The 27,243-nt window shown below is 38.4% G+C and overlaps 1 protein-coding gene and 1 long non-coding RNA gene across 5 annotated transcripts in view; one reads left to right on the top strand and one right to left on the bottom strand.

The window, feature by feature from the left end:
• Nucleotides 1–27,243, bottom strand: part of Pard3b (par-3 family cell polarity regulator beta) — a 1,003,618-nt gene that overhangs the window by 496,683 nt on the left and 479,692 nt on the right. For all 4 annotated transcript variants that reach the window (XM_011238602.3, XM_006496298.3, NM_001081050.2 and 1 more), the window contains one exon: nucleotides 667–755. In XM_011238602.3, coding sequence (XP_011236904.1) covers nucleotides 667–755 — 89 coding nt within the window. The remainder of the gene's footprint in view (nucleotides 1–666; nucleotides 756–27,243) is intronic.
• On the top strand, nucleotides 9,493–14,493 carry Pard3bos2 (par-3 family cell polarity regulator beta, opposite strand 2). Its single transcript, NR_151537.1, has 3 exons — nucleotides 9,493–9,644; nucleotides 11,578–11,709; nucleotides 13,922–14,493. It is a non-coding gene; the product is annotated as a par-3 family cell polarity regulator beta, opposite strand 2 (long non-coding RNA).

Genomic DNA, 27,243 nt, shown 5'->3' with positions numbered 1-27,243 from the left:
AGAATTGTGGGGCAAGAATATGGAGAAGTCTATTGTAAAACCATCTCTCCTAGAAATGGCTCGTATATAACACCTGGCATTATCGATAGATAAGGAACTACAGGCAGTCTTTGACTGTTGAGAGAGGGAGAATTGGCTTCTCTAAGGGATGAGAACCCTCAATGGTTATTCATCAGAGTAGTTAGCCTTGAAACCATATACCTGGACAACAAAAAAAAAATGACTCAGCCTGTTGTATTCATATATTTGTGCATATAGATATATACATTGTATGTATGCACATAGCAACAATTATAGAAGAAGAGGAAGCTATCAATTTGAGGCAGGGCGTATAGGAAGTTGCAAGGTGACCTGGGAGAGGCTAGAGGGAGGAGAGTGAAGGGGGCCAGTGACGTAATAGAATGTATAGGAAATAAAAATGAAAAGAAGAACAAAATCCTGAAGCAGAAGAGTATTAGAACCCCCTAGTATTTGTACATGTAAGGTTTCATGTTACATACAAACGGGAGAAAGGAGTAAGCAATCCACGTTTGAATTGAAATGTACTTTATTACACAGTTCTACTTTTCTCAGTATCTCCTACAAAATTGGAACAACTGAAGTTCATTAAGTAAACTGATGCCAAGTTTAACTAAGTAAGAACATCCTATTTCATAAAGAAAGTACCTCAGCTCATCCTTCGGTCTGTGCAGTGAAAGCAGCCCTGCCTGTTCACCATTCATAGCTTCTTTGTTTTCCACGTTCTGGGTGGAATCCTGGAATGAAGAAAAGTCACAGGTTGTGGGTGCTGTACATACAGAATGGGAGCTTTGAACGAAACGTTTCAGGGAAGGGAGGAAACAGCATCGCTCTGGACACAGACAGTTGGCTCCCATTTCTTCTGAGACTGGAAACAGCTGTTAATGTCCTCAGTGTTTTCCAGGTGCCCTCCTCTCCTCTTTGGTTTCTGAAATGCTCAAATGGGCCATTTGCACAGGGCGATATGTTAACCGCAGGGGATCCATCGCTTAACTTGCTGCTACTCAGCCTTAGGTTAGGGTATCGTGTTTTAAACTTGTTTTGGGGGAAAATACTAAAAGAAGTCTCCAGTGCTAAGTAATGAGAAAGGAGTTTAAATCATTTCTACATGCTGGTATTTCCATAACATAGTGAAATGTAAAAAGAAAAAAGAAAAAAGAAAAAAGAAAAAGAAAAAGAAAAAGAAAAAGAAAAAGAAAAAGAAAAAGAAAAAGAAAAAGAAAAAGAAAAAGAAAAAGAAAAAGAAAAATGTTTGCTGCCTGGTTGTCCTGGAACACGCTCCATAGACCAGGCTGGTCTCAAAACTAGAGTTCCATCTCTGCCTCCTGAATTTGAAAATTAAAGGCATTCACTGCCACCATGCCCAGCTCTCCTGGTATACTTTTAGCATTTATTTATTAAATTTATTCATTTTAATTTTTCTGTGTATGAGTGTTTTGCTTCCGTGTCTGTATCTGGTGCTTATATGTCAGAAGAAGGCATTGGCACCACTGGAACTTGAGGTAGAGTGACTGTGAGCCACCAAGTGGATGCTGGTAATCAAACCTACGTCCTCTAAGAGCAAAAAGTGCTTTTAACCTCTAAGCCATTTCTCTCAGTCCCTAAACTGGCTTTTAAAAACATGTTTCATTTTGTTTTCTATTTCTTTATTTTATTTATTTTTTATTTTTATTTTTTTGGTTTTTCGAGACAGGGTTTCTCTGTGTAGCCCTGGCTGTCCTGGAACTTACTTTGCCCAAGTCATGGACTTTTTATCTGTTTATAAGACAGTGAGCCTTGTGTGTGTTTCCCAGAGATAGTCAGAGCCTCCTGTATTGTTTTTAAAATACCGCAAAATGTTATGGATTAAAATTAAATATTGCATGATTTCTTCTAATTTCTGAGATGTGGGGTTGGAGATCAGATGCCTGCAGGACTGACACTATAATGATGTACGTGCCCATCCCCCTGACGCTGCAGCCTGACTGGAGCATCTGCAGATATGAAGGACCATATCATTCATTACTAGTCTGATTTTCCAATTCTTTTTGTTTGGCTACGACTGTTTCATGCCAGCCACATACAGTGCTGCCCACCTTACATTTGTACTAAGTTTTGAAATCATGATGTGAGGTTCTTCCAGAATTATTTTCTTTTCCCATATGGGCTCAATATTCTGAGTCTCTTACGTGTCTACAACAATTTCAGATCCAGCATGTCTGGCAACTTCCTCCTACACTGAGTATTTGACAGAGAACACACTTGATCTATACATCATAATGCCAACAAAAAGGAGTGTTTAGTATAAGGGTTTAGCTCTATATTGTTGGATCTCCCTCTTCCATGTGGAAGTTTGTTATTGATCTCTAACCACGGCAGGAAAAGAATAAGCTTTCCGGCTCTAACTACCTTACTAGAGGTTAAGGAGTTTTCCAACTAGTTTCAGTTAATGACAAGTAAAGGTTTTATTTATGTCAACACTATAGTTGATATGCTATATGTATGGAAATGTCAATTACAATTTGAAATTAAACCAGGGAGAGTTGGGGTGTGATAATCTGATCAAGGGAAATTCAGAGCTGGCTACATTTTGAGCGTAATCATGCCAACAACTATACACTTAAAGAGAACACACATCGTGCTAGAGACACGTGTGGCAGTTTTAAGGGCCTGCTGCTTTTGTAGAGGACCCAAGGTAAACTCCCCGCACTAGTGTCTGATGTCTCACCACTGCCTGTAAGCTGGCTTCCTGGGATCTGATACTCTCTTGTACAATTATGTACACTTGTATTTGTGCACACACATTCCCACATTCATACTCACAAATCATTAGACATAAAAGAAACTCCAAGGAAACACATACCTAAAGCTTACAAGATAATATTCACATCCAAGAGAAAACATACAGTGTTTGTCTTTCTGGCTCCAGTTACTTCTTCCAGAATGATTGTTTTTTAACAGCATTTAACCTGTAATTTTTATTTCTCTTAACACCTGAATGATATTCCTGGATATGAATGTACCTCATTTTCACTATTTATCAGCTTATATGCATCTAGGGTGGTTCTAATCTCTGGTTATTATGAATAGAACAATGAGTATGGATGAACAAATATCTCTAAAGTATCGTGTGGGGGTCTTCTGGTACATGTTTGAGACTTGGTTATATATATCAGGATCTTCTGGTAGAATATTTTTAGATTTTTTGAGGAACTCCCTTACCGAATCTCATAGTGGTTGTATCAGTTCACACTCCCATTAATAATGAATAAATGTCCTCCTTTCTCCATATTTTCCCTATCATTAGCTGTGATTTATCTTATTAGTCTTAGCTATTGTGACTGGGGTAAGATGAAATCTCCAAGTGTTTTCAATCTTGCATTTTCCTGACAGCTAAGGTTGTTGAATGACTTTTAAGTGTTTCTCAAACATTTGTGTTTCAGTGAGAATTCTCTGCTTAGTTCTAGATACTCCTTTTAAGTTGGGTTATTTGCTTTTTATGATTTTCAGGTTTTTCTACTTTTTGTATGTTACAGATACTTACGTCTGATATATAATAGATACAGGTTTTTTTTTTCTCCATTCTGTAAGCGACCTCTTTGCTCAAATGATGGTGTCATTTGCAAGAGATAAATGCACATCCACAGGCTTTATGTCTTAGACAGTAGTCCCACTGTTTGAAAAGAAGCATCAAAAACCTTTTGCCTTGCTACAACTATCATAAAGAGGAAGAAACTATAGTATATCCTCTCAGCTAACAGGCAGTGTTTGTCACTTGCCAAAATCACTTCTGTATATTGCAATAACAAACCCCTTTAGTATTCTCTGGGGATGAGGCAAGAAGGCAGATGCTGGAGGCAGTCCATGAAGACATAAAGCCAACTCCAAATTGACTCTGGCATTGAAGTGCCTCAAAACTTAGGGCAACGACAGCTGTCTCTTATTGCGTTATACAAAACCATTTTACCCTCAAACTTCAAAATTACTGGCACAAATGATTAAGGCACACTTCAACTTTTCCTTCAGTACATTACATGATGAAATGAAGAGTCACGGACTCACACCTATCTAAAAATGAAAATGAGACTTTTCCTCCTATAGCTTACTTAAATAACTTGGAGAAAAATCTGTAAAATCTTGACTTTTAAATTTGGGAGGAGAGAGACAAAAATAACTCTTGATTGTGGAGAACTAAAGGCTCAGCATAATGCTTGCTAAACAGCCTCCTTAGGTCTTAACTACAGTGGAGAAATATTAATTATGTGATTTAAAAGTCCTGAAACTTGCCTCTAGAAAAAGAAGGAGAATGCTTTCAAGGGTGTATATTTAATTTTTAAAATAAAATCACTGCAACTTCTATTTTTACTGCTATATTAAAACTGGGGTGAAGATGAGCTTCAGGGGAGGTAAAGTGGGGTGCTACTGTGAAGCCTGCCTGTTTTCCCCATATTACAACCCTTTCTTTCCCAGCGACCACGCTTGGCTACTCTAAGTGTATCCTTTATCCTTCTATCCCACTATGACACCATGTATGTGGCCCTCACAAAACGACAAACTTAATTACCCCATTTTAAAAAGAGTGAACATTTTTAGCCACACTTTCAGGATCGTGGGAGCATTAATGACAGCCAGAATGTGTCGGATTTAAACAGCACTGCACTATTTTTAGCTTTAAAAATCAACACTTACACAAATATTCCCAAACCAATTAGCAGCAGCTGGAGAGGAAAGGTGTTTACATTTTGTTACCACTGGTGCTAACTACAGCGGGTGCTCACAGGCTGCCAGAGATGGCCCGGGCACCCGGAGGGCAAGCTTCTCTTCAGGGGTCATCACAGTGTCAGGCACCAGGCTACTGCTCGGTGGTTCACAGTTTGTACAAGTCCCTGATTCCATGAAGGAGAGAGTACATTATTCACTATGAAGTGCCGCTAGGACAGGCATCTCACTCTTGGTGAGGAAAAAAAAAAGTCGGAATAAAGGCTATCTAAATTCTCACTGTGTTCGCCTGGTTGGCTGTAACTGCAAAACAGTTTTGTAGTTTGCTTTCTCATTTCTAAGATGAAAGCTATAGCAAGCTTCCTTATCAACAGTCACTTAGATGGAGGAGGATACATGGTCTTGTCCTTCCTCCCCCCACTCCCACATTTTTAACCATTTGCCCATAAAACTTGAACTACAACTGAGTTATGTTTCAAAACCTCCAGTGCATTTAAAAAGAAGATTTGCATTCTGAAAAGCCAGTCACAAGTTTCTTCTGAAATCACGCATGAGTTTTAGAATGAGAGTAAGAGCAACATTTATCCAGTAAAGAGTTGAACGGGAGGCTATGTGCCTGGTGCTCATACATAAACATAATGTAAATTTTCAGATTAAAATTCTGGGCATAATTTCAGAATATTTGTTTTTACTTTTTAGAACAAAAATATCTTGCTAAAGTAAAAACAAACTGCATTTGCTATGCACACACTTGGAATTAACATGCATTTCAGTAGTCAGGCATTGTTCCACAAACTCTATCTAATATATGTTCTTCCTGCTGCAGACAGTGCCGGGCTGTTGACCCCATGAGCACATTTCTAAGTGCTTCAGTCTCAGCAACTCAACAGGCAAAGCTTTTCCTACCTGAACTCACACGATTTTACTTTATATCCATGTATCTAGACATCATGAAAACATTTTTTAAATGCTAGATTATTACTCAACTCAGTTATATTTTTTCTCCTTTATTCTATTGTAACATGTAAACTTTACCACAGACCAGAACCAGTCAAGGCCTTGAAGAAACATGTATTTCTGGGCCCTACCCTAAGGTTGGAGACACAGGTATAGGCAAGGCCTGAGAGGCTTTACTGAAAGTATTTGATATTGCCAGAAAACAATGTTAATCAAGCTATGGAAGAACAGTGCTAGCTTATCCAGTCACTTTATACTTAAGGAAACAGACCCAGAATGGCAGAATGACTCTCTCCTCTTATATGCTATGGCAAAGCCATGTTTCAAGGTTCTTGAGTCTCCATCCCAGGCTCTTTGGGTAAAATGGTGAATACTAAAGGAATGCTGACCCAGCTAGACCATGCTGACCAACCAAGCTGGAGCTCCCAGTGTGGATTCTACTACCTTTCAAAGCCACTAACAAAGATATGCAGCCATGTCTTAGAAACAGTGGCTGAGCAAACACATAGATGGATGGATGGATGGATGAATGGATGGATGGGTAGATAGATAGATAGATAGACAGACAGACAGACAGACAGACAGACATTTAAGTAAATGTGTTCTAGGTGCTTTTCTTGACCTCAAGGTATTTCACAAGTAACTAGATGTATATTCACTACATCCTTGTGTGACTTCTTGGCTTGTTTTGTTGGTTTTTTTTTTTTTTTTTTTTTTTTTTTTTTTTTTTGCTACATAGTTTCTCTGTGTAGCTCTGGATGTCCTAGAACTGTCTTTGCAGACCCAGCTGGCCTCCAAATCACAGAGGTCTGCCGGCTTCCTCTGCCTCTGCCTCTCTGCCTCTGCCTCTCTGCCTCTGCCTCTCTGCCTTTGCCTCTCTGCCTCTGCCTCTGCCTCTGCCTCTGCCTCTCTGCCTCTCTGCCTCTGCCTCTCTGCCTCTCTGCCTCTCTGCCTCTCTGCCTCTCTGCCTCTCTGCCTCTCTGCCTCTCTGCCTCTCTGCCTCTCTGCCTCTCTGCCTCTCTGCCTCTCTGCCTCTCTGCCTCTCTGCCTCTCTGCCTCTCTGCCTCTCTGCCTCTCTGCCTCTCTGCCTCTGCAGTGCTGGAATTCAAGGTGTGTGCCACCACACCTGGCAAATTTCTTGGCATTCTTATTTTGGTTTTATACATGAACCCATTGAAAGAGAAAAGGATCATGACTTGTCCAAGATGAAGTCATGGGGCAAAAATCTCAATTAACTAAGACTTCTAAAATTTAGATTTGTGATTGAATCTAGACTTAAGTATGTTAGCCAACCTATTTTGATGACTACTCCCCTTCCTTGCCTACTTGACAGAGTTTAGAATCACCTAGGAGACACAACCCTCTGATGAGGTTTTTGTGGTGTTTCTGGAGGTGTACCTCCCAGGAAACTCTAAATTTAATCTAGTTGACACTAAAGAGTAGTCATTCCAACAGCAAGACCAGTGTACAGTGGTGGGCTGTGGCGCGGGTCTCAGTCTAGAGTTCCTGCTTACGTGCCATAGCTGATTTACCTAGGGCGCAGACAGAACAGATAGACGCCTTCATTTTCTTCATCTGTGAAAGGGCTGAGAGACTTCTCTGATTCATTTCGAGTATAACATGTCTCTGTGGAGTACTTGGGGGAAGCTGCGTGATGCAGAAAGGGTAGCCTCGACTGAGCAAACACACATACAAGAGTAATTTAAATAAATGGTTTCTGGATGCTATCGTGAACCCCAAACTCTCCTTCGGCTATGCTTCTCTATTCTCTTCCCATCTTCATATCTATGAAATTTTAGGAACAAATCTATAGTAGGAAGAATACTTGAATGTAAACTAAAACTCTCAGTCTTTACCACAGTTTGCTCCCTTTCTTTTTTTTTTTTTTAAAAAATGTTTTATTGACCTCATCTTTTCTCGCGCTGCTAATAATAAGCACAATTAATATTTCCCAGGAATCTAAATTATGTTTGAGAAGACAAAAGAAATGTAAAAAGCAAAATCCTTAAATATGAATATTCTTTACATATATTAACTGGTGAGGTTTTGGGTCAGTTTAGCTAGGGTTGGTTTCTGTTATTTGCATAGGTAAATATTTATAAACTGTCCTAGAAAAATATAATACCATTTGTCAAAACACTGCTGTCAGCTCAAAGTGAGGCTAGGGAGACACCTGAATTCTGTTGTGGAAGATTTGAGTAAGTTAGACTACTTGGTCTAGGTATCCAAAGTTAAAACCTCCATTGATTTCAAAGTGTCTCAGCTGCTCCAACAAGTTTCAGTGGGAGCCAGCACCACTGCTCCTGAGATGCTCACTTACAGATGTTCAAGTACTGCCTGCTTTGCATCCTCTAGAGCTGTCAAAGTTCAGAAGTTCAGCCAGGCAATTCCTCAACCTCCTTTAATGCTCACTCCTTTTCCACAGTCAAATAGCACATTCAAAAGTGCCAAACACAGAAGGAGAAACAACATATATATTTAAATGTAAGACAAAGACAGACACACTCCTGTTCATTTCAATTTATAATAGGATTCCTTTTCTCCATCTGGTTTCAGCAAAGTTTCTGCTGGTTTTTCCATATCGTTATATTTATGAAAACTGCTTATACCCAATGCTCAGATGAACCAAGATGATCTTTACTATTGAGGCTCTGCCTCAGCTCATAAAATACCTGTAGTCATGTGACGTGCCCCCCACCCAATACCTACTGCTACCAGGTTGTAAATATTAGCTTTTCTTTCACTTACTCTGTCCCTTTAAGTTGCACTGTATTTTCAAATATTTCAAGTCTAGGCATGGCTAAATGGACTATTCCATGACTCTAACACCTCAGTTGCAATTACCCAACATCACCTAAAACTGGGGGGTGTTAAGAGGCTTCGAGAAGTAAGATACATTCAGCAAAAATTAAAAAAATAAAGCTCTACCCTAACCACTGTCATTTTGCTGAGCAAAATGTATTTTAGTCAAGTCTTGATATAGTAAATGCACTTTCTATGTAGAGGCAAAGTTACACAAATTCAAGGGTTGCTTGGGAGTAGCCCAAGATCAAAGAGCAACACATCACTAAAAACCTTTCTGTTCCACACATTCTTCATCCACACAGCCAAGCTGGCTTTCCTGCTGGCCTCCACACAATAGCCTGCACCATGAAAATGTCCTGTCCCAGCTTCCAAACTAAAGATATGTTCTATACTTCTTTCAGCACCCAAAGGAGGCAGGGCAGAGAGGAAGAGGAAGGGGGGTGGGGAGGAGGAGGACGAGGAGGAGGAGGAGGAGGAGGAGCAGGAGGAGGAGCAGGAGGAGGAGCAGGAGGAGGAGGAGCAGGAGGAGGAGGAAGAGGAGGAACAGGAGGAGGAGGAGGAACAGGAGGAGGAGGAGGAGGAGGAGGAGGAGGAGGAGGAGCAGCAGCAGCAGCAGCAGCAGCAGCAGCAGCAGCAGCAGCAGCAGCAGCAGCAGCAGCAGCAGCAGCAGCAGTAACATCATCCAGATTTGCATCCCTCCTAGCCAGGAGTATATTTTTCAAAAATCTCAAACATAAAGAACCAAGTTTATATTACAAAGCTCTTTTTATTTTATATATAATTAGATTTATAAGCCATCACAGTTCATGAATAAGGATATTTGAAGTATATTCCGGGTGCCTACAATCTGTAAGCCTTTTAATCTGTTTTCATGAAGCTCCGAGTTCCTCTCTCCTGCCTGACACACTTGTTCCTTTCCCATGACCTCGTGTGTCCTGCCTCACAATCATTTTGCCTTTCAATCTGTGATTCTTGCAGTTTGTTTCCAGCCACCTTTATTGGAAGGGAGTTCCTGATTTCAAAATGAGTTGCCAGTTTGTAAAATCTACTGAAAACAACAACAACAAAACAAGACGATGATTTAAGAAGGATTTTCTAAGACAACAAGAGATGATCTTGAGACAATCTCCAGAACTGCATTGGCTGAGGGAGAAACAACAGGAAAGGTAAGGAGGGAAGAAGTGGGTGGGCCAGAGCCTTCACCCTCTTGGCATCCCACATCATATGCCCACAGCTTGAGATAAGGTACAGATCTCTGAACTCTAGCAGGCAGGAGATGGGGTTGTTTTCCCACCTAAAGCAAACAAAAATCCAATGGAGAGTTGAGAGGCATCCTGTAAAAGTAGCTGTAAACAAGACCAAAAGATGCAGTGACCCCAGGAAGCAGTCAGCATGCATTTGCAATTATATTTTGTAGCAGTACTGAGGATGAGGCCTAGGGTACCAAGTGCTCAGCCATGAACTACAGCCCCAGAGTTCGGCTACTTTAATTATTGCCATTTTGAGGGAACCACACTGATCTACTGATATCTCACACTTTAGTTGTACAGAGCTGAAGTATGAGCTCACAAAGAACAGTGCTTCCTCTGAAGTCTGTTGCATTCATTGACAAGATGAAGGCTTTAGAACAGTTCCTGGCATGGAGTCTACACCCATATCTAGATACAACTGCTATACAGAACTGCCTGGCCTACTTGACAAATGTTCTTCCATACTTTCTCATATCTCCTGTTGTTTGGGCCATTCTCTCTCTGAACACACTGCACACACTGCACACACTGCACAGGCCCCATCTCCATCACTAACCTCCTCATCTCCCACCTACCCAGCCCTGGGAAAATTCTATATGGCACTGACCTGGGGAAGGCACTAATATCCTCACAAGCCCGCCTACCTTGCTTAGTTCTGAAATCCTGGAGGTACAGAATGTGTCACATCTGTCTTTGGGACCCTGTCACTTGGCAGAGGCCTGAAGTGCAGTAAATATTCCACTTGAGTGGTGCACTGACTTGGTAGAAATATTTGTTTCCTTAAAGACTCGCAGGTAGCTTTCAATAGAAGAAAATATTTATGGTGTGCACAGTCCTAACAACCTCAGTGTTCAGAATATGAACACTAGGAATCTATGGGGAGGATTCAGAAAGGAAGATGTCACTGTCTTTGCATTCACAGCTACGAGTGAGCTGGCACCATTGCCAGAGGCATGGCTGGCAAGAGATTTAAAGTACAATTGAAATCTGATCTTTATTTATGGATTAAAATAATTGAAGTAAAAGAGAATGCACTGATTTGTACCTAGCTAGTTATGGCTCTTTATATATGCTCTTATATTTTATTTATTGTAATTCATTTTAAAATGACTTTCATTATTTATAAAATGTAGTTAAAGTAATATTTAAAACCACCTAAGTCCCACAGTGGCCAGATGCCTAGTCCAGCAGGCTGCTGCTAACCAGGAAAGGAAGTCACTATACAGCAACCTCCTGATCCAGACCCTGTGGGAGCTTCTGGATGGGTTCGGAAACATGAGACTGGAAGCAGCCTACAGTATGCAGCTTCAGTGTGGTAGTGAAGCTCATTTCGACTCTCTTTTCATGACTGTTTCTAGCTTCCGATGCGGTGTGATCAAAATAGTCAATTGTGGGCAGAGGGAAACACCAGCATGCTTCCTTTTACTTGTTTTCTCCCCCCAACAAGCTGCCACCTTTCAGGGTCTCCCCAGATTCCACAGGCCTCCACATCCTACCTCAAGACTTTTCTCATGAATACTCAGAAATTCTCACAAGAATTCTTTCAAGGATTCTCTGGTCTCCAGAGTCAAGTGAAAATGGACTCTCCAGCAGGCCCACACCACCAGCAGCAGCGTGTGGTGGACACACTCTTTTTTCCAACTGCTAACTACAGTGCTTTCCTTGAATGGGATCTGGTCAACCCGCCTTCCCATCCCCTCCACATTCCCATTATCGGCCCTTTCCCCTCTAGATCAGTCTTGTACCCCTATTTTAACTTCAACTTTACCAGTACCTCACTTCACATCATACCAGTTATTTTTACTTCCTCAGAGATCTTAAAGACTAATCTCAAGGCGTCTTTCTCTAGGAGCCCTCCATGTCAGAAACATCAGAGATAAACTCTGTCAGAGGCCACGAAAGCATGTGTTCCTGAAGACGCCCTCAATGTGACAGTAGTGGTTCTTGCAATGAAGATGTACATGGGCACAGTCAGGTTGCTGTAAGTACAGGGCTATCCCAACATATACATCTATGATGACCCCATAAACTAAGCAGGGAACTTAACTGCTAGTCTAATTGCATGTCTTTGGCAGGATTGTAACAACCTGGTAGAACTGAAATAATAATACATATTGCACATGCACCCTTGCAGAGTGACAGCAATGATATGCGAACAGGCCAAGCAGTAGATCTGACAAGCAAATGGCCTGAGTGGACATGAGCAGGAATTCTCTTGACTCCGATGTTCACTTGCTTGTTAGAACTGCCATACAGGAGAAAGGCACAGTATGAATACTGTTTTAAAATCTGTTTGACAATCCCACATCTTAAATGACTCCTGCCTAGGCACTTCCCAGTGTCAGTTAGGTTGCATGATGGTAAAATCCTATGCTCTGTTCCCAGCACTCATGTCTGAGAAGCTGACAGCTGACTGTATGTCCAGCTCCTGGGGATCCAGTACCTCTGGCCTCAGATGATACCTCTCTTCACAGGAAGGCACACACACTCCCTCGCACACTTAGAATATTTTATAAAGATAAATATGAACAATGAACTAAGCTGATAAAACTCAGGTATTTTCAGGTGACTTCCTATTGTCAGAATTCATGAGCTGAAAGCTACACCCATCTTTAGGGAGATTTGTTGACCGATGACCAGTGTTTACATCCATATACACCAACCTTGATGCAATCCATCAGGATTCATGGTTACCCATTCTTCACTACTTTCATTCGTTAGAGAGGAAAACTTTGGCCTCTAATGCTTAAATCTTTCTCTGCATCCAGGCCCGGGCAATTGGTAGAAATGTGTAGTAAAAGCATACTGTAATTAGATTCCTTAATTCACATTTTTTGAATTGCTTTTATCAGACAATGACGACTTAATTTACATGTCATTTCTAGACGAATCCTTGAGACTCGTCTAGAGTTTCTAAATGGGCATCATTAGTAGGCAATTCTGTAGGTTAAGAAATTTAAGCAATGAAAAGTGGATAGTGAAATGAAATTATAATGGACTGTATCATCAAGTAGAATACCTACAAACCAACCTCCTTCTGCCTCCCTTGACCAGTGTCAGTGGTCAACAAATCTCCCTAAAGATGGGTGTGGCTTCCAGCTCATGAATTCTGACAATAGGAAGTAACCTGAAAATACCCAAGTTTTATCAGCTTAGTGCATAGTTCATATTTATCTTTATAAAATATTCTAAGTGTGCGAGTGAGTGTGTGTGCCTTCACATGCAGAGAGGTAATGTCTGAGAGCAGAGGTATTGGGTCGCCCGGAGCTGGACATACAGACAGATGTCAGCTTCTCACATGAGTGCTGGGAATTAAATTGGGCTTTTGTGCAAGAGCAGGTCACGCTCTCAACCACCCAGTGAATACTCATGTAATTGTTATTGAACAAATGAATAAACAAACCAACCCACCCAACCTGCCATCTGATTGTGTAGCCAAACGTACCATCATATTTCCTATCAGAGAAACACAGGTTATGCTTTTTTCTTAACTTAATGGAAACCAACCAAACCAAAGAGAAAGAATAATTAATCACTTGGTTAAATGTCAGTTCGATATAATTCTAAGTACTTGAATATTTCCTAAAACATATTTTAATGAAAAGCAATAATAGCAAGAAATAATTTTCAAATCAGCAAGAGATCACTTACATAATGCCACATGACACAACAAATTTAAAAAAAAGTAATTCTAACCCATATTTCTTTTGATCTGAATGAAATTAAATTCCATTTTATTCCAGTAGTGTTAAGGACCCTACCACAGCACCATGTCCCAGTCATGGCCATGTCTAATCTGGGCTGTGACCTCACAGCTATTTTGACCCTTCAAGGTTACACAAAGAAGTGTGTAGTTTGGGCAGTTGAGAAATTTTAAAGCACCTGGTGAAAGAAAAATCCTCTCTTTACATTTCATTGAAATTGAGCGCACTCAGCTATCTAAAAAAAAACCACTGGTGACTTCATCACTTATAAGGGTAACCTGAGGACACTGACATTTCAGTATTTGGCAGCAACAGGGAATGATACCAAAATATAAGAATTGTCACTTTATATAACTGAATGGATTATTGTTATTGTTGTTGTTGTTGTTTTCTGGGAGACCTTTTCTAAAGAAAAAGTCACTATCAAATCACTGGTATAATTATAAAGCATACTCATTTTTGCTCATGTGCATATGTGTGTGTCTGCAGGTGCAGATGTGTCTACACATGTGCATGTCTGCACATCAGAGACCAGCTGCAGCTATTAATCGTCAGAGACCATCCACATCATTTTATTGTTGTTGTTTCTGCTGTTATTTGTTTGTTTGTTTGTTTGTTTGTTTGAGGTATGGTCTCTTGCTGCTGAGGAGATCACCAAGTAAGCTACTAGGGTAGCTGGACACCAAGCCCCAATGATGCACCTCTCTGTCTCCCAGAACTGAGATTCCAGGTAGACACAGCCATGGTCAGCTTTGTGCTGTGAGTTTGTTTCTAAGCATGAGGATTCAGCACCGAGGTTAAGCAGGGCTGTAGCTTTTGCACTATTCTGAGTGATTTTCCTTCATGAAGTTAGTAGTGATTCCAGGAAGTCAGTATTGACATAAAAAGGCTGAGAAAACAGACAAAAATCTACAACAAAAAGAGAGTTAGTCTTTTATTGATATGATATGACTTTATTTTACTGTGTTCTTAGACTTTGCATTAAAAAGTAATAAAATTTGAGAGAGTTCATTTGCAATTAGCATACATCTTTTATGCTGTGTCACCTCCCTCCACCCAGAGTTTTCAGTCTCATGGACTGGGCCCGAGGTCTCTCACCAGCTAGACCGGCACAAGTGCTGTTCCACTGTCCTGTACCCTCAGTCTCTTCCTCTGCATTTGCATGCTTCTGGCCCAAATTCACAGGAAATTGGGCCGTAAGCAAAACTCTTTTACTCATTATTTATCAAAGCAATTCAGTCTTTTTCCAAAACCAGTTTATCACATTTCACTCATTATTTTACAAAGCAATATACCGAACTATTTATTTCCATTTCACTCACCTGAATAATTCAATCTCCCATGTACCCTTGCATCTAGAGTTCTTGTCTTATCTTAATTGATTTCTTCATTTAAGCCCAAACCTGTCACATTTTAATTTTTCCTTCAAAAGGCTCTTACTGTACAATTGTCAAATGCATCATGGACTAATTATCTTTGGTCTCCAATAAGGTATTAATAATAACTTCCCAGTGTGCACGTCTTACTATAAAGATTGGCAAACAGCCCAAGCCATACCTTTGTGAAGGTGCAGACTCAGTAGTAACTTAGTTTGCAGCTGAATCTCTTCAGGACCCAATGCCAGGTTCTGAATCACATTCATATGAATGCCTTCGCATAAAAATAGCTTCAACTTTAGTGCTGCTCTGAACTGGAATAATTAGCTTAACCCTGCTTTCTCCCATATTTTCTGGTGTCATATTTGAAGTCGCATTTTCAGAAGTTTCTGTATATTAATTCTGGTCAGTAAATGACATCTGTGTGGAATGATAATAGAGTTGTCTCATTTCTGTCTCATGTCTGTTTCATTCTACCCTGAGTAGCTCTGGTAATCAGAGTTGTGGCAAACCGGAGAGAGTTGTTTTCTGAATGATGTTATTGAGCATATTTGGCTATTTGAAAGGTCTACTATGAATGCTGATGAATAGAACACCTATTCCAGGTTGCTATCCCATACAAATCACTCCTCTTCAAAGCCTACATTCAATAATGCAATATCTTAAAAAATTATTCCAAGCTGGATCTTCTACATTACTAGCTCTAGTCATCAAAGTAGGTTTTATGACACGTAGAGGCCTACTAAGTTTTACTACTTTTGTCTGTAATACTGAAGAGAGCAAAAACAAACAAATAAATGAATAAATAAATTAGTATGAAACGGCATGCTTGGCAACTTTAAAAAACAAACAAACAAACAGACAGACAAACAACAACAAAACCCCAGAAGCTAAAGGGCTAGAAGCAGTATAAAAAGCCAAGTTCGTGGCCCTTCATCTTTAGGACAACTGATATAAAATGAAGAAATCAAGCAGCAAATTTATACTTTGTATCTCACATATTGATCAAAGAAGGGTGACAGTTTTAATTAACAGAACAAGATTTTTTAAAGCTGATATTGAAATGGAAAGGGGACTCCAGATCTATTTCCCCAAAATACAGACTATCTTCCAGCTTCAGCTGGCATGTAATTTTAAGCTAGACATTTTCTTTTGTTTTTATTATTATTAATTTTCTCATCAAAGAAGAGTTTTAAAAACATGAGCAAAAAAGGAAAAATTAAAATGCTTAATTAATTTTGACAGCAATTGTATTACGATGAACCATTAAATTCCCTTGTAAGACTCTAGGCAGGGAAGCTGGAGGAGAGTTGCCAACAATGCCCATATCTAAGATCTAAATTTCAATTATCTGCTGTATTTGCAACACCAAACTCTACAATGTGCCAGAAGGGATGGCTTAGTAGCTTTAGCATGTGGTTTTGAATTGCTTCATTCCCTAAATTGCACACTGTAATTCATCCCCTAGTTCTTACCGGTCTTGGATAAACAGAAAAGGTACAAAGTCATTGGTGAGCCATTCATTCAGGGACTTTTATATCTCATTCATCCAGGTAGATATGGGTGCTCCTCAGTCATCTTTTATGTTTAACACATTCTCTACTGTATGCAGACTCATTCTTCCCTTCATATTTTAGGACTCCCCTCCCCCTTTTCATTTTCACTTGGAAAAATTTACAACGTAAATTTTAGTAAGAAATAAATTATTTTAAAAGAAAGATATTCTTAAGATATAACTCAAACATCATCCTTAACTACACATGCCAAGCAACAGCCAATGGACAGGTCTGGAAGGAAAGTAACTCTTACCATCCAGAGCTATGTGCACCCGATACCTGGCCTCTCAGGAAATATAGAGAGGCCCCTGTGTCCGCTCCATGTAGATGTTCATTTGGTCCTCATCTCTCATACTCTACGGGCATCTTAGAGAGGCTCCAAGAGCCCCCACACAGAGCATACCTCTGTGTGCATATTCCTGCATCATAGAGCTTTCCAAAGAGCTGTACTTCAATACCTATTTTCTGAAGTGTATTATTTCTGTAATATTTACTGTCACCTGGGGGAAAAACAGTAGGGCATATTGAAGTCTTCACTAAAACAGCAAATTAAGTGAGATTAGAAATGCCATAATTAATTAGGCCGGCTTTCCATCACATGAAGGGCCGGAATCTACGCCGAGGGACAGTCATCTGCTCAGAGAGTAATGAAGCCGGTGACTAAAGCAGCAATATGCCTGTGTCAACATCAGCAGCCCTTCAAGTTCTCAAAAGCAAGAGGGTTGATTTTTCACTCTCTCAGCGCTGTTAGTTTTTTTCTTCTGCACTGGACATTTCTGACCACATTTTAAAGCTTACTCTATAATACATCCTCTCATATAAAGTACCAATATGATAAAAATTCCTATCATTTCAAAAAAGTAACTTATATAATGGGATATTCCTAGAGAGATCCAGTTATATTTTATTACTAGATTGACTATGGAAAGTGTGCCATTTTGCAGGATAAATCAAATGTATACATAAATATATACTAAATATAAAGATAAGAATAGAGGTTTTAGGATCAATAATTTAATAGGAAAATATAAACTATTTTAAATGATGGCAGCCTTAAGGAAAATGTATAAAGGATTTGAAAGCCAGCAGTTATAGTTTAAAATACACAACTGTCAAGAGGACAAAATGAAAAATAAATGTAGACTTTTATTTAAAATAATAAACTTGGTTCTGGGGCTGATGTGGCTCAAGAGCTAAAGTATTTGCCTAGCACAGCCAAGATTTGATCCCACATACAACAAGAACAAAACAGTGAATTATACATAAAACAGTAACACCATAGATAATTTATAATGTAGTATGCAATGATGCTTTGTAATGACAAAAGCTACTTTTATCTAAAAATAATTCTACTTAACTTGTGTTTAAATGGCTCTTGTTTGAATAAGAACATGTTCTTTTTTTAGAAAAAAAAATCCCGCAGATTTTTCCATTGTTTAAAATGAAAGAATTAGAAGCCTTTCTCAAACTAAAAATGTAAAATCCAACAATAATCTTTTCAAAGAAACAAAGAGATTTCTTTTATAATGGAAGAGTAATGACATTTTCCATAAAATCATGACAATAGAGGTTTGAAGTCAAAGGGCCACTAGATAGATCAATAACATAAAGTTAAAAACAGAACAAAACCCAAACAAAACAAAACAAACAAAAAGCTTACCCCCCAAAAAGATACAAAACAAAAAAGAAAAAATGTATATCTATATTACTATCAGATAAAATAATAAATAATATGTGATGCATTAGTTAGATGGACATCAATTGTGTAATGGCAAATGTACACTAGAGAGAAAGATAAAATTATGGACCACTTCGCCTAACAGCACAGCCTGGGGACAGCACTGGGGAGGGAGGAGAAGACTAGGAGGAGCTCTGCAAATCTAGCATCATAATGGATAGTTTAACTAATACTTCTCAATAATTGGTAGCTTCTGTTATATAAACGACAAAATGTCTTTGAACAGAACAGCAGGAACATTTAATAGAAAGGACATTGGAATTGATATCTATGTATTTCCTTACATTTTTCTTTCCTCATTGGTATCCTTGGGGCCTAACAAACACAGAAGTGGATGCTCACAGTCAGCTATTGGATGGATCACAGGGCCCCCAATGGAGGAGCTAGAGAAAGTAGCCAAGGAGCTAAAGGGATCTGCAACCCTATAGGTGGAACAACAATATGAACTAACCAGTACCCCGGAGCTCTTGACTCTAGCTGCATATGTATCAGAAGATGGCCTAGTTAGCCATCACTGGAAAGAGAGGCCCATTGGTAGTGCAAACTTTATATGCCCCAGTACAGGGAAACACCAGGGCCAAGAAGCGGGAGTGGGTGGTTAGGGGAGTGGGGGGGAGGGTATGGGGGACTTTTGGGATAGCTCTGGAAATGTAAATGAAGAAAATACCTAATTAAAAAAATACATAAGGAACAAATGAGGAAAGAAAAATGTAAGGAAATTTGATGTACTATGAAATAAAACACAATGAATAATCACTAAAATTATACATGTTCTATGATCTTGGTGTATTGAAATGACAATCGATATTGAAACTCAGAGTAATCTATAAACATACTGATAAATAAATCTATTTATATAATATTATATAAACAACTCATATATGATAGAGCAAGATGGCAATTTAAAAAGTTTGGACTGTATAACAAAAGGTATAAAACATAAATTCTAATATTAATACAGAGAAAATAGTAGAAGATAAAGACACCAAGGGGAGAGAGATGAGGGTTTTATGAAGAAGGAACACCCAGTGCTCTCAGCTGAACCCGCTGAGGACTAAGACACAAGGACCTCTCAGGTGTGAGTCAAAAAAGCCAAAAAAGAAAAAAAATGACATTTCTCTTAAATATATAAAATGCTAAACCTAATCTCCAGTTCTAGATATCCTACAGAAAATGAAGAAGTAAGCTAATGACTCCACAAGGCTGGCCTCTGACAAAGCCAGGAGAAAAACGGGCTGGTTTTCCCCAAATTCAAGGGCTTAAAGTAGGATGGAAAAGTAAAGCAAAGGGAGTTATAAAGAAAGAACACTCAACATTACACCAGGCAGCTCAACAGTTTAGATCTGACTGAAAGCGAACGTTGATATCTGAGTAAGGTGTAACAGGGAGGGTATTAGTTGGTATTTAATGCTTGATTAATTGCGGCTTGTGATGTCTGCATGGTGATTCTGCTTGAGCTCCTACTCTTCAGGGCGCACACTGAGGGATTTACATGTAAATGTCATGAAGCAAGGAAGGAGTTTGCAATATGAAGGCAAATTAAAGTGAGGGAGAGCAGGTTGAGTGACTTGCACTAGGGGCAGAAGCTTGCTCCCCACTGCCTGCTGTATCTTTTGCTAATCTACTTTTGCATATGTTTAAAAACTTCAATAACTGTGCAAAGTGTCAAACAAACCCTGGAAATTAAAGCATAAATATGAAAATGGGGAGGAAGACAAATATAAAATAAAAAACTAATGAAATAGAAGATACAGCCATTGTTGAAATCATGACATTGACTTCTATAATGAAATCATCTCACACAGAGAGTACTTTCTTCATTTCATCCATCTCATTTGGGAATTACAGAATTCAGCATGGTCACTTTTAGGGTCTTCTTTTCCACTTCCGTTTCTTTTTATGAGACTGTGACGATGGTGTTTGTGTATGTGTGTGTGATGTGTGACGTGTTTTTGATATGTATGTGTATGATGGAGTGTGTGTGTGTGTGTGTGTGTGTGTGTGCGCCTGTGTGCCTGTGTGTGTCCATGCCCACACATGCTGTGGATGTTCAGAGACCTGTGCTGTTACTCTTCACCCTCTACCCTTTGAAAGATCTTTCTTTTTGGTTACTGATTACAGATGCCAAGCTCACTGGGTCTCAAGTTTCTGCCTGTTCTGTCTTTGTTTGACTTTAGCCTTAATGTAGGAGCACTGGGCTACCACAAAAGCTTTATGTGGGTTCCAGGGATTTGGAATCAGGCGGTTACATTGGCAGGGACAGGCATCACTCATTGAGCCATCTTGTTTTGCTGATGGGGATATGAGTCCTCTGAACATCAGAGAATACTATTTCATAAGTCTGTGGGCTTTTTCCTCCCTTTTTTCATTAATGGGCATATTTTAATTTTGGTTAAATTTACCCTATAATTATATATCTAATTGATGACTTTTAAGTTCTCTTAAAGTACTCCAGTAATAAATTTTCCATTCAAGCAAATGTGGCAAATTTATTTGTCTTAAGGTATTTATACTAATTTCTTTTCAATGAAATAACTAAGCTACAACTTTTGAAAAATTAAAAGCAAGCAAAAAGAAAGTAGATAAATAAAAATTGAAGCCAACTTGGTGGGAAATGGATATACACTAAAGAAAAAGTAATGGAATCAATAGCTTATTTTCTTAACCACATAATTTAGGAAACAAGAGGAAAGATATAGATTACCAGTGTCAGATACAGAAGCACACATTAGTAGAAACCCCACAGATAATAAAGGAGAAATATTATATATGCCAGGAGTATATTTGACCAGCTAGATGAAATGCTTCAATTTCTTGAATGACAGTAATTACTAATAATGATCCAATAAAAATGGAGGTACTAATGGGCTCTGTATTATCCAAAGAAATTTAATTTATAATTATCAATCTTGCTACAAAAAGAATATCAGGCCCAGATTACAGTACCTTAAACATTTGAGAAATCAATTAAACTAGGGCTACAAAAGCTATTTCAGAAATACAGAACATAGTCCAACTCCTTAATGAGACCAGCATTGGAATGTCACCAATGTCATATACAGATATTATCTCAGAAAGGAAATCATAACCCAACATCCCTCATGAACCGTATATAAAAAATAGCATTAGATAAATCTAGCAATATGTACATGGGATAATATATCTTAATCAAATGAACATATGTCTTGAATGTAAGACAAATTTGGCATCAAGACATCCACCACTGCAATTTACTTTGTTAGAATGGCAAAGAGACAGCCAAACAAAAGGGCATTTGATAAAATTTAACATGATTTCTGATTAAAACTTAGAATATTAGGTACAGAAAGAACGTTCTTCAAAACACCAGAAGGAATTGTTCTATGAGTGCATCTACCACTAACATGATTTAAAAGTAAAAAACAAACAAACAAACAAACAAAAAACAAAAAAACAAACAAAACCTGAACGCATTTTACTATGAAGGAAAAATGACAGGTATGTGCTCTCAACACTTCTCTTTCACATGATACATTAGGTCGTAACCAAGACTTTAAGGCAAACAAAACAAAACAGGAGCGGAGAAAAGATCAGGCTTGAAGACTAGAAATGAGGTTTAGAAGTAAGATTTCTGTTTTAATGAGGTAAAAGGCAATGGGTAGATGAATACCTGAGAAAAAACCCCTATTTTATGCCACAAAAGCCTTATAGGTAGATCACACGCTTAAAATGAATAATGTTCTCAAAAGTAACAAGATGATGGTCTTAATTTGGGCATAGAAAAGATATTAAATAAGACACAAAATTAATATCCATAGAGAAAATGTTGATAATTTGGACTACATTAATAAAAACTATTTATCAAAGCTATTATGAAGAAAGTAAACAGATAAACAAACAAAAATAACAAAGCAAGGTACAAATAGACTTCTACAACACAGGATTTTGTTAAATGGATATGAGGAATATCTAAAACTTGATGAAAGAGGAAGTAGCTAGAACACATTCATCAGAAACATGGGAAAGGGAACCAGATAAGCACTTGAATGGCCAAGAAGTCTATGGAAAGGTGTTTAGCTACAAAACAAAACCTAATTTGAGTCATTATATACCCATTGCCATGTTTGAAATGAAAGAAACTATATTTTAAAAAAAGATTTAGATGTTCTGTGTATCCATTTAACAAATGACAAGTAAACAGTATACAAAAAAGTAAAGACTGCCAATTAAACCTGAGCTGCTTAGGAGAGTCAGACCAAACTGCCTAGAAGAAGTGGATCAACCAAGCAGCTTGGAAGACACATAGACCATGAAGCACCCTGGGATGAGCCCAGACTCACCAAACAGTGGGAAAGGAGCAAAGATCAGCCAAAAGTGCCCCGAAGAACTGCACCAGCCATGCAGCCTGAAAGAGGCTCAGACAAACTGAGCTATCAGTTAAACTCATTCTCAGATGTGTTAAGCTTCTTGCCTATTGTGGAGTGTGCATCAGATGTCCAGGTTCTATGAGCTGTCACCTGTTCTGGGGCTGGCTTTAGTGATGCCACTGTCTTTGAATTATTTCTGCTCTATAGATAATCTCTCACACATATTCCTCTAAGTCAGTGGTTGTTAACCTGTGGGCTGCAACCCCTTGGAGTGGGGTCACATATTCTACATAACAGATATTTATCTTATGATTTATATAAGACCAGCAAAACTACAGTTATGAAGTATCAAAAATAATTTTATGATTGGGGTCACCACAACATGAGGAAATGTATTATAGAGTCACAACAGTGGGAAGGTTGAAAACTACTATTCTAAGTAATCCCAATAAAAGTTATTGGTTCACCTAGTTGGCCTTTGGTACTGTCTGTACTTTGGTCTGCTATCAGTTTCCTATCTGGAGTGAGTAGACATTTATTCATGTCTTCTGAGGAATGGTGGCACACAATAAATTAGCACTGGTTAGGTGTGTGTGTGTGTGTGTGTGTGTGTGTGTGTGTGTGTGTAGCGATTTTAGGATTACTCTTAAAATCTTTTGAGGTTTCAGGCAGAACAAAGGCTATATCCAGGGCCAAGAAGTGGGAGTGGGTGGGTAGGGGAGTGGTGGGGGAGAGGGTATGGGGGACTTTTGGGATAGCATTTGAAATATAAATGAAGAAAATACCTAATTAAAAAAAATGTACCTATGGTGGTTAAACGGCTCTGAAATGAACTTTGCAGAGTTCCTCAGATCACTGAGCTGAGCTTACTAGCAAATTGTTGGTTTTTAGGTAGTATAATCAGAACTAGAAAACCTTAGAAAACCTAGAAAGTATACGCTAAGGCCTGCGATCTTCTAATTTAGAAAGAATTGGAAATTTTCAGGACTGTGTGGGCAGCTCTTACTTGGAGTCTCAGATAAGGGTGGAATAAGCTCCACGCTCAGTTGTGAAGCCTTTACCCACTGCAGAGAGGACATCTGCACAGTGGCTAGCAGCTACGGATGCTGGTGGCAGGGAAGGATGCTCTGGCTCTGGTCTGACTGTCTACATGGCCTTTAAGATTTAGTGGATTCACACTATTAGGTTTCTTACATGGCAACTGGCTTCTGCCAGAGCAAGTGCCATAGGGCATCAGGTAGAACCATGGGTGACCTTTTCTGATTCAGTCTCAGAGGTTGCACAAGTTGGCTACATAAATGTCATTGCTACATATGAGTCCCTTAGGCCAATCTAGATCCAAGGAAAAAGACTATGTTTTATTGTCGACATACTCATTTTATGGATAAAATAATGTAGACTTCAGCAAAATAATCTAATTATAAATTAATTTCTACCTTGGTTAGAATTGTTACATGAACTATAACAGATTAAATTATTATTATTGGTATGGTAGGAGGCTGGGATTTATAAGGGAATAAAAGGAGCCCTTTGACTTATCTTTATAATGAAAGAATAAATATTCTCTCCTCACAAACTCAGAATAAAGTTGTAAATCAGTAAAACAAAATATGATGAATGAAAATAAAAGACCAAAAGGTAGAAGGCTAGATGAAAAGAAAAGGGATTTAACTGGAGTGAGGGAGGAGACAGAGAGGGTAATGGCTGGGTGGTAAAGATGCTGGAAGTGAGTTAAGTACCTGTATGGAACTGTTATATAATGACAGTCACCATAATGTAGAATACGTGTTACTAAACATTAGACCAAAAATGCTACAGCATACGATAAAGGAACCGTGACGAGTGAACTGAAAGCACTGAGTTCATCATCACAACCAGGAGGAGGTAATTTGGATGATGAACATCCCAGGTCAACAGAGATGCTCCCAGCACCTAATTAGCTTTGGTTAAACATTTAACCATGCAAAAGCACCTTTTAATAAGTAAACAACACTTCACTTTTAATTACTTTTATTGTCTTGTGGGAAAGTCTTGAGTGTGACACCCACACTGATTTCTTGGTATTAAAATCACAACAAAGTCATTTCTGATTATCAAGCCAAGGATCTGTGGCAAGAATTTTAATGATGATTTGAGTTTAACTTGTGACAAATGCAAATAACTGCTTTCTATTACATGTGACATTACAGCAAGTTGACTTGTATCTCATTCCTTTATGTACATTTTCAATCCTAACACAGAAATTTGTAGAACCAACTGTCTTTTATATTTTTACATGGAAACTAGAAGCCATGACAGTAATTATAGGTTGAATATCCTTTATCTAAAATGCTTGGGAGTAGAGACATTTCTGACTTTGAAATTTGAGATATTGAATACTTATTAGCACATATGTACTGTTGTATCTTAAGACAGGGAACCAGTGTTTAAATGTATTCATTCATGTTTCATCATAACCTTATATACATAGCCTGGGATTACTTTATGCACCAATTCAAGTAAGTTGTGTTTGAAATGAAGTCACAGTGTGGAACTTTCTTATATGTGATATCTTTTGAGTTCCCAAGACTATTCCAGGTTTCACAACATTTTGGAATTTGGATTTACAGACTAAAGATGCTCAATGTTTAGTAGTGCTGGTCTTCAAGTGGGCAGCCTCCCGAATGAGTGTTATTCCATCAGATATTTCTCTATAATCATACAGTACCCAAGGAGTCCTTATTGTTACAATTCCTCAGACATTTCTCTACCCATTCTCTATGAGATCATGGACCTGTTTTTCCTTTAAATAGAAAGCACAGAATGTTTCATTAAGAATGAGACTTAGGAGGAAGAGACGACGACTTTTCATTTCTGGCTGCTTAGGATAAAAGGAATCATTGGCAGAGCTGGATGATGCTAAATAATCCCCGGCTGCACCAGTCAAGTCTGTGAACTTCAATCTAGGTAGTAGCTAAATACTGAGACAGTGTCATGCAAAATGGGGCTGGCTAGAGAATTATCTATATTTTATTTCTGTACTCTCATTCTTTAAAATGGGAAATAAAAGATGCAGAAATTTATTGTCAAGATAAAGACCTTGAGAGCTAAGAAGGAAGCCACCTACTACCCTCAACTGAAAGCTCAATCTAGATCAAGATAAGTTGTTCTGTTAAATACACAAGGAAGCTAAGCTTTTGGGTTCTCTTTCAGGCACAACAGTTTTAGATTATTTTCCAGACATAACAATATTATTTCTACCCTTCTCAGGCATTTGGTGTTTAATCTTGGTGTTCCAAGATTTAAAGCTTGGAAGTTTGAAGTTAGAGTTGTTTCTGGCATAGCTGGCCCGTGTTGTGCTGCGGTATGTCACTATGGCCTGGTTTTCGAAGATAAAATATGCACAATGTCCATTCCCTTGACCATGCAGTGTCTGTCCCCACTGCCTGAAAACACTTAGCTCAGGTAAAAACCTATCATCTGCTATGAAGGTCACAGCATCTTACTGTCTGTATGAAGTTTTCTGCTCTGATAGATAAATAACATTTTAAACTCAGAACAAAAAGCTTAATATTTTCCTACTACCTTTCTTAGCAGGATTTAATTGAGAATAGTTTCTGATTATAGTGTGTTAGAATGTTTGATATTTAAAATTAGAATTTGAGTTACTTATTAGAATTTTATAAAAATTTGTTGGGTGAATTTTTATCTTGGAATTAGATTAGAATTTCCAGTACCTTCTATGTTTATGGCTCTAAACATAAATCTTCCATCTTCCATTATATATTTACATAAAATAGCACATTAAACATGATTAAAAAAATAAAAATAAGGACTGGAGAGATGGCTCAGCAGTTAAGAACACTGGCTGCTTTTCCAGAGGTCCTGAGTTCAATTCCCAACAGCCTCATGGTGGCTCACAACCATCTGTAATGGGGTCTGATGCTCTCTCCTGGTGTGTCTGAAGACACTGACAGTATACTCATATACATATAATAAATAAATAAATCTTTTAAAAAATAAAAAATTCAACTCTAAAAAACACTGAACATATTCTATGTCCTGCAGTGTAAGATGTTCAACAAAGATGTCATTAATTAAATAAAAAAAATGAGTTGTCTATTTCACATAGCATGCAAAATTGCTGACATGCCACAAAATGCAAAAATTATATGCATATTAAAGAATTACTTTAATAATTTTTATCAGTATAATTTTGATTTTATAACTATCATATACCTGTATTTCTGGGGTCCTATCTCAATTTCTTGTAGGGACATAGGCAGAATAGAGATATTTAAGATTTCGTCTAAAGAACTACAAATCACAGCATTTGGTTTGAGAAGTCCCAAAACATGTGGCTGAAGTATGTTAACATTTATAATATTAATTGAACCCATAATGATATGGGATTCAGTCTGTATTCCATGAAAGATAGGTTCCTACGTAAGGCAAGGGTAATTAGCACTGCAAGATAAATTTTATTAGCCAGAAGTTTTAGACATTCTTGAAGTCAACAGCCAATTAATGGGGCTGTTTCATGCACTGGTGACCGGTGCTTTTGACTATGTTCAGTTATTTTGTTAGTTGCATGGATCTAATTATATATGATAAGATTCATCAGCTGAGATTGTATTTAACCAGACAGCTTTAAGCTAGAACTGTAGACTGGGCTATTAAAATCTTCAAGTAATTTAGTTATTTATATTGCTTGGTGTTGACTTTTTAAATTAACTTCCTCAATTCTTCCTTTTCAAAACTTTACAAGTCAATTATTAATGGAGTCATTCAGGGCATGAAATCACATGACACTGAC

The sequence above is a fragment of the Mus musculus genome, chromosome 1 (assembly GCF_000001635.26).
Source record: "Mus musculus strain C57BL/6J chromosome 1, GRCm38.p6 C57BL/6J".
NCBI lineage: Eukaryota > Metazoa > Chordata > Mammalia > Rodentia > Muridae > Mus > Mus musculus.
The sequence above is the reverse complement of the archived record's forward strand: the minus strand, read 5'-3'. Positions and strand labels throughout refer to the sequence as shown.